This window comes from Dermacentor silvarum, chromosome 9 (genome assembly GCF_013339745.2).
Source record: "Dermacentor silvarum isolate Dsil-2018 chromosome 9, BIME_Dsil_1.4, whole genome shotgun sequence".
In the NCBI taxonomy this organism is placed as follows: Eukaryota; Metazoa; Arthropoda; class Arachnida; order Ixodida; family Ixodidae; genus Dermacentor; species Dermacentor silvarum.
Genome location: NC_051162.1, coordinates 100,306,673 through 100,324,539, shown reverse-complemented (window position 1 = coordinate 100,324,539; position 17,867 = coordinate 100,306,673). Strand labels below are relative to the sequence as shown.

The 17,867-nt window shown below is 43.9% G+C and overlaps 1 protein-coding gene across 2 annotated transcripts in view; it reads left to right on the top strand.

Annotated features, from left to right (window-relative positions):
- The window catches only part of LOC119463774 (atlastin-2), an 85,016-nt gene that overhangs the window by 13,622 nt on the left and 53,527 nt on the right, over positions 1-17,867 (top strand). For both annotated transcript variants that reach the window (XM_049655805.1, XM_049655804.1), the window contains exons 2-8: positions 6,636-6,960; positions 7,029-7,241; positions 7,311-7,526; positions 13,514-13,678; positions 13,737-13,793; positions 13,849-13,920; positions 13,984-14,118. In XM_049655805.1, the coding sequence (XP_049511762.1) occupies positions 6,658-6,960; positions 7,029-7,241; positions 7,311-7,526; positions 13,514-13,678; positions 13,737-13,793; positions 13,849-13,920; positions 13,984-14,118 (1,161 nt within the window). In that variant the 5' untranslated portion in view covers positions 6,636-6,657. The remainder of the gene's footprint in view (positions 1-6,635; positions 6,961-7,028; positions 7,242-7,310; positions 7,527-13,513; positions 13,679-13,736; positions 13,794-13,848; positions 13,921-13,983; positions 14,119-17,867) is intronic.

Genomic DNA, 17,867 nt, shown 5'->3' with positions numbered 1-17,867 from the left:
CGGGTATTTGAGATTTTGACGAGGGTGTATAAATCTACTTGCCAGCTAAGTTTGCGAGTGGAAGCAGGGATGTGTTGAATGGAAAGAACTGTGAGAGAATCAGCGTGGAACAATCGTTGAGCGATTGGTGGATGTGAACATTTAATCGAGCAAAAAGAAAAACCCCTTTGACTGATGGCTTCTGCAGGCAAACGTTTTATAAGGCAAAATGAAATTAGAGCATTTTTGTACATAGTAAATTTCTGTACTTAAGATTGAGTGCACAGTCAGGTGAGAAAGAATGCAAGGGGTCTCAGTAGGTTAGAGAGCAGTGGCGCCTATGTTTTCATCCAAATCTTTGCCAGGTATTATGCACTCCAACTAGCATGGCTCTCAACATCAGTCATGTACTCGTGACTTGTTAAGCTTTTTTCCATAATCTAACCAAATACACACGTGATGAGCATTTTAGAAATCCTTAATGACCACTGGAAAAACTGATTGTGCCATTACAGAGTAGATCTACACCCACTACTTCCTGTGTTCGCCTTGAAGCTGTGCAGGGCTAACAACTTGTGCTCTTAGTATCACATGAATGAGGAATAAATGAGCTGAAGGAATAAACTGGAATGCCTGCTTTAGGCTCTTATTCAAAACAAAAAAAAAGAAAAAAGAGGTGTCTAATACACAAGTTGAAAGTCGGTGCTGTCTCTGACACCTTCCCCATTATGACCTTAGTTATCGTTGAAATAGCCCAGAGATAAATGTTAACGTATGTAAGATCTCAGTGGCTATGAAACGAAACTGCCATTTTTCTGTACCTCAATAATTAAATTTCCTAGTGTGACAAACTAAAATTAGTTAATATCTGCACAAAGGGCAACATGGTTTCGAATGGGATGCATGGTGCCATTTGCATCACCAAAATTTTTTGTGATTGTCATACACGATTGTCATGCAATAGTGACGTCATAAACCAACACCATGCACCAGAAATACGCAAAGTGGTCAGCGCAGTGCTGTGGACACTTAAACGGTGAAGTGACCATGCTACCAAAAACAAACTGCATTGAGCATTTAAGACAATACATAGAGAATGTGAGAAAGGCTTTCTTTGTTCCGTGATAAATCTCAGCAAAGGATCAGGTTTCTTGCTGGTTGTCAAAGAAAATAAATTGCACCATTGTAACCCTAGGAACTGATTTGCCATTACACACCCATCTTTTGACAACAGTTATCATGTAGCTTCAGGGACTGTATAAGTCTGCCCAGTCACAAAGATACCTCTTTTAAGGGGGGGGGGGGACAAGATTCCGTAGCCATAATTTTTTTTACGTTAGTGTACTTTTACCACTTCAGTAGGAAAAACAAAACTGTGCTTTCAGGCAGTTGGTTGATTTCGCAAGTATAGGCATAACCACATGCAAAACCAATGGCAGAGAAGGGATTTGTAAAACAGGATGGTGCCCTTCCCGATTTATGATTCACCTATTTCTCTTCGTGCATTGCCCTGCCTTTCCTTATGCTTCATTAGCCTTTGATGCAAGAATTCATCACATCCGCTTTTTGTTTCACGTCTGAAGCCACGCCACACTTCAGTTATAATGCAGTTTTTACTGGTCACAATTAATGGTCATCTAATTATGCCGGCTGCTCTTGAGAAGTGCAGCTTTCAAACCTTAATACGGAGCAAAAAGCTACCAATAAGGCAAGAAATGTGATGCGGAAGATTTTAATGCAAGTGCTTCTTGCAATTTTATGCTCATTTTGCCACGCACAAGCTAATATTGTAAATTTAATTTTAGTAATTTGTGCACTGACGGCAGCAGAATACGAAAAATAGGTTCAGAAGAATAGTAAACTTGCATAGTTAGTACTGGTTTATAATTATAAACAGTGGAATAAGTGGGGAATGTGAAAGGCACACAACAGGAACATGACACTGACTATAAACTGACGAATTCATTTGTGTTGCTGTCCCTTTTTATAGTTGACATGCTACTTCATGGTGAACGTTTGTTTTCAAACAAAAAGAAGGAACTCTCAAGATAATGTGAAAAAATACATTCAAACAAGCAAGAAGCCACGTCTTCACACAGCTGTCTTCATCTCAGCAGAACCATATTTAAATCAATTACGTCAATGTATAGCTGTATGTTTCATCTTGATTCCTCTTTACCATGAATGCTTCCATAGTTTCTCCTGGCACCAGGTCACGATGCTAGTACTGGACGTGCACCTTCTTGGTCCGTGGCTGGCATTTACAGGCCCAACAGTTCTTTGCCAACTGCGAGCACATTGCTGCCTTGATATTATGCTATTGCTTGCTAAGGCACTTATTAAAACGACTCCCCGTCTGCCTGATGTAGATACAGCGGCAGGAAAAATCGATCTCATAGATGGCCGAGCATATGCATGTAACAAACACAGTGGCAATCCTCGTTGTGCGATGTCTTTGGGAAGTGCCTTTACTCTGAATGTTCCTCAACACCTGCGAAGTGCGAGCCAAGTCATTCCGTTCTGAGAACAAGTCCTTTCTGTACCTTGCACGACATTCTTCAAAAAATAGGAGAAGCCACGAACATGATGTACCACTGTATTCCTAGTAACATAGTGTTGGACTGAGTCTTGCATGTCACACTTTCAACTATTCTACTTCAACTTCTACTTTACCAGCATCTTCAAACTTTCACATGTAAATAAGAAGACTTGCGCAAACTCTATCACTCCAAACAATAAACGGTATGACTCGAAAGAAGAAATGCATAGAAGAGACTGCTGAAGGACTGCTCAGCATGCACTAAACTAGTGAAAAGTGAAATTGCCAAGCCATGAATAGCAGCAACCTTGACAAGATCTCATGTCCACCTGATGGGATTCTGTGCCGTGGCGCAGATCACGAAACCCAGGAAATCCAGATATCCAGAGTAGCTAATAGGTATAATTTTGGAGATTCTGTTAAGCATTTGAAAGTGGTATCTGCCAGTACTCATCCCAACACTACGGTTTCCATTTTTAAAAAGAAGGCAATGGTGTTGTACATTCATGGCCTCTTAGTTATTTGAAGATAGTCGTGGCAAGGTGCCGAAGGGATTTGATGTTCTTAGCAAGAACAAGTATCCTTCTTAGCAAGCACGAAATCATTGCCCAACGAGGCAGGCCACCATGTTTTTTACGTGCGCATCTGACTTTGTCAGTTAGATTCCGTTCTCCTGCAGGTGAACCTGCTTTGTGCAGACCGGAATGTATTTTAACGAGTGCCGCAATGAACACCCATGCGTTATTAGAGCAGCAATGTACTCGTATTTGACAGTGCACTAAGGTAGCTGGAGATGGTGCATGCACTTTAGCCTGCATCACGACCAAGTCGCACACGAAATTATGGAAGCATTCAGCGCAAAAAAACACAAAGCAAGATGTACCAGCCAGCCTGCATTGTCATCATTCATGCAAAAATGACGCTGCTAGAATGATGATAAATTTCTAAAGTGGTGTTCTTTGCTGGTGTGGCTTTTTCCTTTCGTTTGCTTCCTTGCATTGCTCCTTTGTGTTTGGCTATGAACATGTGCCATGAATTAGCATGCCAGCAAAAAAATTGGCAGCATCACAAATTTGTTTGCTTGTTGACAATCAGCACCATATTCTTCTCATTTCTGTCTTGCTCAATCTCTTTTTCGCGCTGTTATGAAAATTAGCATCAGGCATTTAAGTATACAAGAGCACTTCAAGTTTAGATAACATTCAAAAGAACAAGAGAATGTGAAATTAAGGCTACTTCATCAGCCTATTACATAACAGTGGCCTCTGGGGCGCCTACCGTCGCGCCTCTAACCTAAGCAGCTTCGCATTATCGCGCGCGGAGCCGCAGGTGTTGCCATTCGTTGCGCAATCCGGAGAGGAGAGGAGCGTCGGAGAGGAGAGGAGGAATGCCGAGAGGAGAGAAGATGAGACAAGGAGAGGAGAGGAGGGGGAGGAGGATGCGCATGCGCAGTAGGGGTGTGGACGCACGGCGGTTGGATGGGTGGAGGGAGGTAGGGAGGGAGGGAGTGACATAGCCCCGAGAATAAGATGCTTCGCATCTAAAACAATTCATTCTTTCTATGCATATAATTACTGTCATACAAAAAAGAACACTCTGCGTTACATAATATGACTGCGAATAACAGGGCATTGGCTTAGAAAACCATGTAAACATTAAAATGTTTCAAAAGCCTATCTAACATCATCTGGGCACGCCTTCACGTAAACGTTATGTCCACCAATGTGGGAGCGGGCCCGCTGATGAACGCGTTTCAGTTCTTATGTGTGAACATCATGGAAGCCATGGTACGACACCTGCTTCTTAAACAAAGCAGACCTGGAATGGGACGAGCTCCATAGAAAGGGAGGTCTGCGGGACGGCAATGGATTACGAATAGATGCATTGTCTGCATAAGGATAAATCGCCTAAAGCGAAATAATAATGAGTGCTAACTCAAATGCGCAACTGACGTCAAGAGTGCACAATAAAACTGATAGCGACCCCCCCCCCCCCGGCGGACAAGAAATCATACATGATAACGTATATCAAAAGCTTAACGAGGATACCCTGGGACAAGCTCGCCTCGATATGGAAACAGAAAGACGCAAGTTTTGTATCTCGACGGATAAAAGTCCGCATGGGATTCCTCCCAAGCGGCCTAGAACGATCGGCAAGATTTATTCTGACATCACATTACTATTTACGCAGTCTAAAACCATCAATGGCAATCTTTTGTATTGTAGTACTGCTGATGAACTGGCGTGCGACTGTGCATAAGAGATTACTATGCGTTTATTCTAGTTTTTCGGCTGGGGTTGAGAAAGCCTAATGATATTGTGCAACCATGACCCCTCGACCAATTTTAATGAAATTGGTTGCATTTGACAGAGAAATACGAATTCTGGTGAGTGTAAAAATAAAAATTGTGATTTTGGGCGTGAATTTTTTACTTAAAATTTTCCTAAAATTGGTAAGTTCTAAGAAAAGAGAAGCATGATGTGTAAAAATTCGTGGCTCTGCACAAAAACAGATATCGCATTCCTGTAAATTGCATTTCTTGAAGCATCTGTTGCAGCATCTAAAGCGGAAAATTTGCTATTCCTTTATCGCTTACGTAGATTTGCTACAATGTTTAAATTTTATTTGAGAAGTGTCATTCAGCAATTCGTAAAATATCTTATAGGGGTGTGTATTATATGGTTTTTATCGGCTTAAAACGTATTAGAAAATGCAGTTGTCAGAACTGTGATATCATTTTTACTGCGAAGCTACAGAGCTGTAAATAGTAGTGTTTAGGCTTTTATGTTAATAATTTTCAATAATATAATAAAGGAATTGATGGCTAAATCAAAAATATGCTTCCAACAGCGGCTAAACTTCATAAATAGTTTATGACTGGTTAACCCATGCAGCAATGCATGTGCTTCTCGTGGCTAGACTTTACTTTGTGCTTGAGTGACGTAAGTGACAACCCTAGATGCCTCCGCCAGGAGCGCTAGCTGCATAGAAGAGAAATATATCGGCGTACCGCCCTAGGTTACTCAGGTAGAGAAAGTCTACTGCTAACAATCCAGTAGGACATTTCACACGAGCAAAGAAGACTGATACATTGCTGATGTATCATTTCATTGGCCCGCTAAGCTTCGCAAGGACGTTCTCTTTTTGGTAGTCCACCGCCGCTTCATCGCACAAATTTCGCCAGCTATTGAAATGAAGGCCACCGTCAGCCAAACTATTCAGTTTATTAAATTTGGCTTTGAAACATTTTTCTGGCACGGCTGATTACAAGGTTGTATTTCGAGGTTTTCTGTGTGGTCACTCGTCGGCAAAGGTGCAGCTATAAGGGTTCTTTTTGCAGGATTCGCACTCGCCCACAAAATTTAAGGGGGCATGCGAGTGGGTGACCGCGTACTGTGGGGCGCCAGCGCCACGACGCAGTGAAGCAAACCTGTGCACACACGGTGACGGCTAGATATGCGTAGCTTTGTGTCACCGGCTACATTATTTGTGCCCGCCACGCCTGCGTTACCATGTGGTGAAACGAGATTGGCTTTGAGTAGCTTATTTTTTTTTTCGTTAAGCCAGCCGTGCATTTGTATACTGCATGCAGAAGCAAGAAAGCGGGTGTCCCGCGAAAGCATTGGCTATAGCTGCCTACATGCAACAACTTCTTCAGTCATCATAATCTATGGCCAGGGGCAGTTTTGTGAGTGTTAAGAAATAAGCCTGGACAACGTGCTCATGCGGAAACACTCATAACAGACGGCATGCCAACGTTATCGCGTGGTGATTAGGAGCGCTGGATTTAAATAAGTGAATTTGGCTCATGCTGATTTGTATAGGCGAGTAACTTGACTCATATTTGATTTAAAATGCATTTTTTAAAACGTTTTTGCTGCTCGATTTGGTCCACTATTATATGCCCGCATGTCCCCACAAAGCGTATCAAGGTGCAGTTTAAAATGCAAGAAATGTTGGTTTAGTTGTAGTTTTCGCAAGTTGACTCACTTTGAAAAAATTACACCTCATTTATATTGAGAAGCATTGCAATCGGAGTAAGCGTTCAAGTGAAACAGGGGACTTCGACAATTATGTAGCATGTTGATGTTTCCAACCAACCATGTGTTTGGTGCAGGTCAAGCGTACCGACTGTCGCGATGAGTGCTCAACAAGTCCAAATCTTAAAAGCCTCAGACCACGGCTTCGAATTCAACCTGAGCGGGTTGGAAAGCATGCTCTTGGCTGACAACGTCAAAGATCTGCCAGTCGTCGTGGTTTCGGTGGCAGGTGCATACCGACAGGGAAAATCTTTCCTGCTCAACTTCTTATTGAAATACCTGCGGAACAATGGCCGACACGACTGGCTTGCCGACATCAACATCCCGCTTCAGGGCTTTGAATGGCGACCTGGTAGTACGCGGAATACAGTGGGCATCCTGCTCTGGAACGAAGTATTTGTGGTAAGCTATATACTCATGTACTGCTTACACTGGCTTCATATCCGCACGCACATTCTTTCTTTTTTCAGATGACCAAACCCGGTGGTGAGAAAGTGGCGGTTTTGCTAATGGACACTCAAGGGACCTTTGATACCGAGACAACGTTAAAAGACAACACTACGATATTCTCCATGAGCATGCTGACGAGCTCAGTACAGGTTTACAACCTAATGAACAACATCAAGGAGGATGATCTACAGCACCTGCAGTTCTTTGCTGAGTACGGCAGGCTGGCACAAAAGGTATTTATTGGTGAAACACTAATAGCGTGTGTACCAAGGGTAAAAAGTGACAACATTCCCGGCATGCAGGAGGCAGCAAAGACCTTTCAAAGGCTTCTTTTTCTGGTGCGAGACTGGAATTATCCAGATGAGTACAAGTACGGCGCTGAAGGTGGGCGCGCGGTAATTGGAAGCCGTCTGAAGATAAAGGATGGGCAGCCAAAGGAGCTGACGGAGCTGCGAAAGAAAATCCGGTCTTGCTTTTCGGAGATTGACGGCTTCCTTATGCCTCACCCTGGAGATAAGGTACACGTTTGCTCTGCTTTCGTTTGTCGCTATAATTTTTGTTACGTTTAAATCATGGCCTGCCTTTGTCAATCATACCAGTCCATCACATCACTGGCTTTTATCTGAATCAGTGCTCAGAAATACTCTTTTTCCCACTTCGGTCTCAATTTTTTTTTCGAAACAGGAGATTGGAGAGCTAATAGGTCTTTTTGCAATGAAGCCGTTAATGACGCGCTCAAAAGGTTTTATACCTGCTTACATGGTTTTTAAGAGAACTTAGATGACTCACGGTGTTTATATTTTGGGAATTCGGGGAATGTTAGCGGTGATATGCAGGCCCATTTTTAGGTGAGCGCCAGTTAGCGGTCGAATAAATATTTCTAAGTCTTTCGTTGCTGACTAGGTTAGAGCGTTACAGAAAACACGAAATTTAGCCGTTTGCGAGGGAGTAACAAGAGCGGCAGAGAATTTGTATTTCTAAAAAAAAATATGGTTCACTATATGGTGGAGATGCACCGAAAACTTTCACTGAGTTGGTGATTGTGTGCTTTCACAATAGTTACTGAATGCTCGTCATCCACCAATTTTCATGCGTTATAGGGTAATTTAGGATAAAAATTATACAATATTGATATGCGTTCCTTGTATTTCGATCAAGTAGAATGCAAGTTGGCAGCGACGAACAATAAATGTTTACTCGGTGAAAGGTAATTACAGCCTTTGAAGAGAAATACTCGTTCAAGTTTTCCAATCTTTGTTGATAAAATACTGTGGATAACGGCACGTATACGCCATTTTCCCAGAGTCCTTGAAACATTTTAAAAGACATCAAGTTCGAATTAAGTGGAAACGGGGGTGGGGGGAGAGGTGGATGTGTGTTTAAATGTCTATGTTAATTGGAATGCTGTTAGTGACTAATAAACCGTCGCTCATTCTCTATTTTCATGCGCCATACTAAGTTCGTACTTCGTTTCTCCGGTTTCTTTGCTAAACTAAACAAGGCATCATGTTTATATTTCGCGAAAATAATTGGTCTGTTATGACTAACGTTTGGGCAAAAGTATATTGCTTATTGAGGCATTTGCGATAAATAAATTAAACAAGCAATCAGTAGCGTTTTATGTCTATTTTACGGAACCCGCATAATTTATCACGTTGTCCAGGGAGAACAATGAACGAAACCGAAAAAAAAATGTAGCAATGAATATGCGAACGAGACACCATGGCCAATTTTCTGGGGAAGTAAAATGTATCTGCAATAATTGCTGCTCTTGTAAGCATTCCTAGCAACTGCTCGAAAGCGTTATATTTGGGAAAGTTTTGTAATAGGCCAGACGTGTACATGGAACGTTTTAAAATTTGTGATTGAATTACATGAAATCAAATTCTCATTGTAACTGCTCGAAAGAAAAGGCTTCGCTGGAAATTGGCCCATGATTGAGGAAGGACACAAAAGTCGGGCGCGCTTTTTTTTTGACAAAGCTTTATAGCAACGGCGGGGATCAGAATGCGTGCTTGCCACAAATGTGATTATTATGATATACAAATCCGACAGAACTCGTCTCATGATGACTGTGCATGGTAATGCGATTGGCATACTAGCTATGTAGCAACACACCGTATTTGTGAAGTCACGTCAGTATAACATCTGTAGTGATCATCCTGACACATCCCTAGCTTCGGCTATACGCGTCATAGTCCGGTATCGTCACACTTTGTATGGCACTGACTTTCCAAGGTCGCCCATGGGCATGGCGAGATGATGACGTCTGTATGACGTCGATGCAGTTACGCCGCCGCGGAATGACGAAGAAGGAATGGCGTCACTGGAACGTCTAATTCAATGCGAAGATGATGGCATGACGCATATGAGTTGATAATTCCTAAATAATTAGGATGGTATGACCACGACAGCGTGAGCACGACATGAGGGCAATAGGATGAAGACAATGGATGAGGCTGGTATAAGGGCAAACGAATGACGACGATGGCACGGCCGTGGTGACATGAAAACAATGGTGTGACAAAGGATGAACCATAGCGACTGTCTCATGACGATGCAATGAAGACGATGACATGACATAGGCGGCTTAATCATCATTTCATGACGACAGCGTGATCACAATAGAACCGCGAAGAATGAATGACTTGAAGGACATGCGAAAGTGGTTTGACGAAAAATTATTATCATACGATCTGTAAGAAAAAAATTGTCGCAGTTTCATCCGAAAGGCGAAGCATCAATTGCGATAGCAAATCAGTAGAGAGCTATACGGAGTAAGGATAGTAGTTTTATCAGCTGTATAAACTTGGACATGCAGCAGCACCAGCAACGCGCATAACTGTTGTCGACGCCGTCGGCGTTTTGCCCGCGTTAGCACCGAACGCGCGCGGCGTTGGTGACTGTTGCCGGAGCCTTTATATAATAGGCATTTGGTGCCGCAGCTAAACGTCGCCTCCCCTCCCTCCCTCCCGTCCCCCCACGGCCTTTCGCGCGACAGAGGAAGTCGCGTTTGCTCTCTAAATATGTATATGGTGATTCTAAAGGAGGAAAGAGACGCTTAATTCTGCAGCCCTTCAGGGAGCACGGTGCAGAACGCGCGTTTGCTCTCCGCCGTGCGTTCGCTCCCCGTGAAAGCGCGCGTCTCTCGCGCCCTTTCACTCGCACATACAGCATACGACGCGCGGCGACGATTTCATCGCCGTTGACGTCGTACGGAACCTCACGGTGACGCCGACGGCAGAAATCCGCTTTGGTGTGCCTATATAATTGCTATCGCAATAAAAGGCATAATGACAGCTGAATGACGTTTGAAGTGATCATGGTGGTAAAAGGATAGCTTGTTGACGACGGCATGACGAAAATGGTATTATGACGGCTGTGTCGGCATCATGGCATCGGCCATGTCTACTTTTAAACCGCCCTGTCTTTGTTGGCGTTCCAAGCACTTGCGTAACTAGCATCCTTGCCTTCCGCTCTCTCGTGGTGGCGGTGTCGTCGAAACGTCACGCGTGTCTAGTCACCTCCCGTTTCTCGGGGTGGCGGTACCGTCATCCACGCCAATGTATTAAAAAACAGAAAGACAAGGTGTCGTTCTCCATTTTGAATTTCACTTCTGTCGTCGTAATGGGGAGGCCGCGTATAGTCCTGACTCCCGAGGAGCAACGCACCTACGAAGAGCGACGTTCCATCTGTGGCTTTTATTTCGTGCAAGATCTTTATCAGTAGTGTTTTCCGCCCGCCCGGCGACGATTACATTCTCGTCTCTACTCGTGCCGTCGCTCTTCGTAGGCGCGTTGCTCCTCAGGAGTCCGGACTATACGCGAATATGGTGGAATTGATATAATAATAACAAAGGTGATACGAGAAAGTCTGTGCGTACCTTTCGTCACGATGATCACCGATCAAGAGAATAAATGTGTTAGTACATTTGTTCAAAATTCTGGGTCTCCGCTCTGTCGTCTCCTAAACAGCTTCGCTGGCCATGCACCTGCACAAAGTGGAATGGCTCATGATTTGATTGCGATAGCAATTATATGGAGACTCCAAAGTGGATTTCTGCCGTTGGCGTCGCCGTCGCCGTGAGGTTCCGTATGACGTGATAAAACTACTATCCTTACTCCGTATAGCTCTCTACTAATTTGCTATAGCAATTGATGCTTCGCCTTTCGGGTGAAACTGCGACAACTTTTTATATGTGTATTTCACCCACACCGAAACGCAACTGCCACAGCCGAGGCCGAACTCATGACTTGAAGCTCAGCAGCCCAACGTTATAGCAACTAAGCTGCCACAGCGGATATTCATTACTGGCAGCTCAATCAAGTACCGATAAAGTTGCAGCATCGCATGAACTTTCACAAACATATATTATTATATATATATATATATATATATATATACCGGTCCAGGTACTTTTGTGCTTCAATGCATAAAGCGACGTTGTCTTAAGGAAGTACCTGGAACTCCATTGCATTTCTCCGCAAAGTTCGGTAACTACTATTTCGACACCGGTGTCATCCTCAGCATTCGTTCCAAGTGGATCCTCCTTGCGAACTCCACGGCTAGAATGTGTACGTTGCAATATCGGCCATGAGGTAATTAGTTACAAATTATTTAGTGAATGTTTGCTACGTAGTCACTTAATTTCAATTTTTTGTGCAAGTAATGTCCGCCTCTTCGAGTAGACCAGCTCATGAACTAGAATTGCTGCTACCTGCCACAGGTAACCTTTAAAAATTTTTGAACGTGTTCTCTAAAAGACCCTGTACATATGTGCGACGGTATACGGAAGGGTGGTGTCTCAAAGGAGAGGAAGACGAACAACAAAGCTAGTGTTCGGGCGTCCATGTTTGCCTACGCCAGCAACCTCATGCTCGTGTCGCACAAGTCAACAGGCTGAAATCATGGCCGCCACCTCATCAACCACACGCTACTGAGGGCTTCTTCCACGCCATGCCATAAACTTACGTCGTCCACAACAGCAGACACCAAGTACATTGATCAACATCATGTGCGGGACTGCGTTCACTGCGTCATCGAAAGTGTTGGCCATCCCTATGTATGCCGGATCAGCTGACGATGGGCCCGTGTAGAACTGTGTTCGCCTTTTCAATGTCCACGCATCCGCTGCATCACAGTCGGAACGGGACATGGTCACAAATTTCAACAAACGTGTCACCGGTGAGGCCTTAAGTTTTTATCGAACGCACATGTTTGACAACAACAAATTATGCATAAAAACGAAAAAAAAGAAATTATCGCCCATTTTTTTGTGTAGTTCGCCAACCCTGCATGGCATCATCCATGACCTCATGCTGGGCTCAATGACTACTGTTACCGCGACTGTACACATAGCCACAGCGCCACATTCCTCAAACACGTGAAACATTGTTCAATTGACGGCACTTGTCCAAGGGTTTCCCTTCGCCTGGGCCTGTCACAAACAGCACACATAACCTGAAGCCTAGCGTGAAATCTTAGGCGCAGCAACTTAACAAAGCAAATCCTCTACCCGTCAAGCTTCATCCAGGGCTGTCCCCGTCTAGGCTCTCAGCTTGCCGCAGGATTCATGTCACTGAAGCATCTGACGCGTTGAATCCTTCGTCTCGTTTCCACCGCCAACCACTGGGATTCGCGTCATGTGAATATTCCATCGCTGTTATACCGGGTGTTCAAAATTAAGCTTCACGGAATTTTCAAAAATCACCTTTCGTAGGTAGCATAATTCTTTTCATTGAGCTGGCTTATTCGAAGAGGTGGACATTTGTAGCGCGAGAAATCGAAACACATATTCAACTAATTAACTTCTTATTTATTTTACCACACATATTGCGATTTACGAACTGTAGCCGGTGAGTTTGCAAGACGCATCCACTTCAAATGAATTTCCAGGATGACACTAGCTTCGAGATATTACTTCCCAAAGTGTGGAATGAAATACATGGGCGTTCCAGTTACTTTTGGTGCTTTAATGTATAAAACGGTATTTTGGTAAAAAAGTAGGTAGAACAGTGCCGTTGTACGGCGAGTTTGGTGGCGCATATCTCCAAAGTGGTGTCATTCTGGAAATTCCTTCCAAGTGGATACGCCTGATAAGCTTACGGGCTACAATTCGTAAATTGCAATATGTGTCGTAAAGTAATTAAATAACAAGGTAATTAGTGCATTTTGGGTAATTAGTTGAACATGTGTTTCGACTTCTCGTGCTACTATTGTCCGCCTCATCGAATAACCCAGCTCAGTGATAAGAATTCTGCTACCTGCCACACGTGATTTCTAAAAATTCCGTGAAACTTAAAAATGAACACCCTGTACAACGCTGCATGTCAGCTGCAAATCTATCAGTTCAATCTATCAGCCTGATCTATCAGTTATGCTTATTATAATGTTTGAAAAATTACTTTTTAGAGAGCTTTTGCTAGTGTGTTGTATTTCACCCATGATATCTCATAAATCGCAACATCATGGGTCAAAATTCTGATCGGGGTGTATGTTACCATAGGTGGCGAGAGACAGCAATTTCGACGGCCGTCTTGAGCACATTAGCGAAGAGTTCCGGGCGAAACTTCAAGAACTGATACCTTTTATTCTGGCACCGGAAAACCTATTGGTGAAGGAGATCAATGGAAAAAAAATAACTTGCGAAGTGCTGATGACCCTCTTTAAGGTAAGTAAGACGTCGGCACTAAGCATGTATGTATCCTACTTGGAAATCGCTATTGCAGGCTTATGCTGATAAGTTCCAAGGAAACAATTTGCCTGAACCAGCGTCGATGCTGCAGGTAAGTCGGGATATTTTTCTTTCACGAATAGTTTTAAGCGTAAATCACGTTTCAGGCGACTGTGGTGGCAACCAACGTTAATGCCGTGGACAAGTCTAGAAGATTTTATATGAATGAAATCAAAAAGGTGAGTGACGCAGAAAGGCTATTGTTTATTCTTGTTAAACGCAGTGGCTCTAACTCCATGCAGATGCCTCAAAGAGACTTGAGCAAACTGCTTACGTTTCATCAGGACCTGATGACACGGATGAAGGACGTATTCAGAAATTGTCCCCGGATGGGCGGCGACGACGTATCGACCGACTACTTGGAAAATTTGACAAAGGCAATGTCTTTATCACTTTCTCTTCGACCATACATTGGCTACCATTTCTGGCGAGAGATTAGGAAGGAATTTTGGCCTCCAAAGGAAGTGTAGTGCACCACCTACTTTCTAATTATGGAGCAATAACTGTAAATTTATAGACCCATTATAGACGCACTATAGACGCATTAGCTTGCTTTCAGTATTGTGTAAAATATTCACCAAGATAATTTCCAATAGAATCAGGGGAACCAAGAGAAAAGGCTGTCAACAGGAAGGGCTAATCTACGATGGATCATATCTATGTCATCAGTCAGGTAATCGATAAATGTGCGGAGTACAATAAACTTCTCTATATGGCTTTCATAGATTATAAAAGGGCATTTGATTCAGTAGAAATACCAGCAGTCATAGAGGCATTGCGTAATCAAGGAGTACAGGAGAAATGCGTGAATATCTTGGAAAATATATACGAGGATTCCACAGCTACCTTGGTTCTCCACAAAAGAAGTAGAAAATTTCCTATCAAGAAAGGGGTCAAGCAAGGAGACACAATATCTCTAAGGCTATTCACTGCATCCTTAGAAGAAGTATTCAAGTTCTTAGACTGGGAAGGCTTAGGAGTAAGAATCAACGGCGAATATCTCAGTAACCTTCGGTTTGCAGATGGCATTGTCCTATTCAGCAACAACGATTGAGGACCTTAACCGAGAAAGTGTGAGAGGGGTTGAAGATTAATATGCAGGAGACAAAGATAATGTTTAATAGCCTGGCAATGGAACGAGAATTCAGGTTCACCATTCAGCCTCTAGAGTCGGCAAAGGAGTACGTTTATCTAGGTCAATTACTCACAGGGGACCCTGATCATGAGAAGGAAATTTACAGAAGAATAAAATTGTGCTGGAATGCATAAATGCAGGCACTACGAAATCCGGACTGGGAGCTTACCACTGTCGTTGAAAAGAAAAGTACAATCATTGCATTCTACCGATGCTAACATGTGGGGCAGAAACCAGGAGGTTAACAAATAATCTCTAGAACAAGTTAAGGACCGCACAAAAGAGCGGTGCAACGAAAAATGTTAGGCATAACGTTAAGTGACAGGAAGAGAGCGGTGTGGATCAGAGAACAAACGGGGATAGCCGATATTCTAATTGATATTAAGCGGGAAAAATGGAACTGGGCAGGGCATGTAATGCGTAGGATGGATAACCGGTGGACCATTAGAGTTACAGAATGGATACCAAGAGAAGGGAAGCAAAGTCGAGGGCGGCAGAAAACTAGGTGGAGTGATGAAGTTACGAAATTTGCAGGCGCAAGTTGGAATCAGCTAGCGCAAGACAGGATATCGCATTGGAGATCGCAGAGGGAGGCCTTCGTCCTGCAGTGGACATAAATATAGGCTGATGATTTATGATGATGAACTGTAAGTTAGCTGCGACGCCAACAACGACAAGACAATACTACTGTTAATTTGTAATGAAAATAATACTATTACATTTATTACACTTTTTTCACCCTTAAGTTATACCAAATATGACTGTGCCGTGTTCGCCGAAGATTCATCGTGGTTTGTATGGTATTCCTCGAGAGCAAGGCAGGATCTGTGTTTACACAACAAAAGAGACCTGTGTGTCAGTCAGGGCAGCGCGGAGAAACACTGACGAAGAAAGGACACGTAAGCAGAACGATCGAGTACTGTAATATTCCTTCTTGGTTCGTGTTTTATCGGGCTGCCTTGTCTATGCCTGAATGATGAACCAAACCACATACGCTCAAGCCCAAATTTCAGCGCATGTGAACTTTTGACACAAAAATACCGATTTGTTTAAACATCGTCAATTGAGGGATGCCGCAACAAACCAATAGGACGCACCGGTATTTCGTCGAAAAATACACCACCTTTTCAAATTATTGTTACTCAGTTTGTTACACGCGGATACACGACAACATAACTGAGAGCAAGTACAACGTTTTGCAGATAAGGTTTTTTTCAGCCGACTTCATATAGATTTGGCGTCTATCAGATTTGAGTATGTTGCAAGCACTTCTGGAAAGAACTGGCTGTTTAGGTGGCATGTAGATGTCGTATGAGCATGCCAATGAAATTAAATGATATATCGTTATATCTAGATTGCGAAACAATAGTCAGCAAGTAATGATATAGTTTAAAAATTAGAGGACGCTTAAGCTTCGTCTTTAGGAGTGGAACGCGATAGTGTTATCGGGACCCGTGCGCATCGCATTTTTCTTTCAGTAGGCTTCATGGCTACACAGAACGTGGGAAAGCCAGCCCACAAAGACCAAGCTTACACCGATCTCCTTAAAGTCGGCTTCACTTTTAAACAGAAATGCATTGCTGAGAAGATGTTTTTCCAGGGGCAATATAAGTCGTCTTATATTAAAGTGTGAAGGCCCTAGGACCCTTTTCTTTTTACTATTTTATTGTGTGATATTACCCCGACGAGGGCCCGTGTCCAAAAAGAGTATTAGGCAGGCCAAATACCAATTTTATCTGCCGAGGATGCAAGTGCCATCTGGATATGATTTTCGAAAGTAGCCTACCCGAGGGCGCCGCTATTGGTATGGTAGAAATGCCGGCAAAAGAGGTTTGTGTTTGAGTTTCCTCGTAACTTGTCGGTGACCTTGTGGAGCTTTGTCGTAAGCTCCACAAGGTCACCACGCCGCTGTCTGGTTTGCTACTGCGCACCGCGAGTGCGCAGCATATAGCACCGATTGCTCAATATACCACACGGGTGCTCATTGCCGGCGTTGTTTATGATGTTGAATTTTTCGTGCTGGCCTTCGTGTTGCCATGAAATCATTCTCGGCTGGGACTTCTTGTCGCACCATCGTGCCATCATCGCCTGTGGTCGGGCTGAAGTGGTGCTTTTCCCGCTTTCCGATGCCCCGCTGCCTGACCCTTCTTCAAGTAAAGCCGCCGAACTCACCGTTGTCTCCGATACGGACATACCACCCTAAATGTCGGTTCTTGTGCCCGTATCTTGCTCCGTCGCGCCCGACGCTACGGTGCTTTTTACACCGTCGCCTATTTTTTACGTCGCAAGGCTCTACCTCTCACGTTTGCTGTCCCGAACACTGTCTCTGGATTATCCATTATGCTTGTGTTTAACCCGTTTCAATCTTCTGTGACCTTACTGCTCGGAGAATCACTCGGTCCTGTTCAGCTCCTTGACCCGCTTCACATTCACGATAGTTCCGACGACACGGCCTGTTATGAGCTCGACGCCCTCACTTCTCCCGTGTTGTGCGAATCATCATCATCATCATCATCGTTGCCATCGTCGTCGTCGTGAGACGTTCTTGAATCTGCCTTGGACGCCGATCTGCCACCTCCGTACCGCCAGCAAGTCCTCGCGCTTCTTCAGAATTTTCGCTCGTCGTTTGATTGCGACCAACCATCCTTGGGTCGTACGGCGACCGTCACTCACAGCGTCCATACTGGTTCCCATCCAATATTAAGCCAGCGACCATACCGCGTGTCGGCAGCCGAGCGACAGATAATTACCGAGCAAGCCGACGATATGCTGCAACGTGGCGTCATTCGGCCTTCCCAGAGTCCTTGGGCGTCTCCTGTAGTATTAGTACGCAAGAAGGAAGGCTCAGTGCGCTTCTGTGTGGATTACCGTCGGCTCATTAAGAAAACTCGTAAAGATTTCCATCCGCTGCCTCGGATAGATGACGTCATCGACTCCCTACAAGGTGCCTACAAGTGCCGATGGCTGCAGACGACTGCGATAAGACTGCTT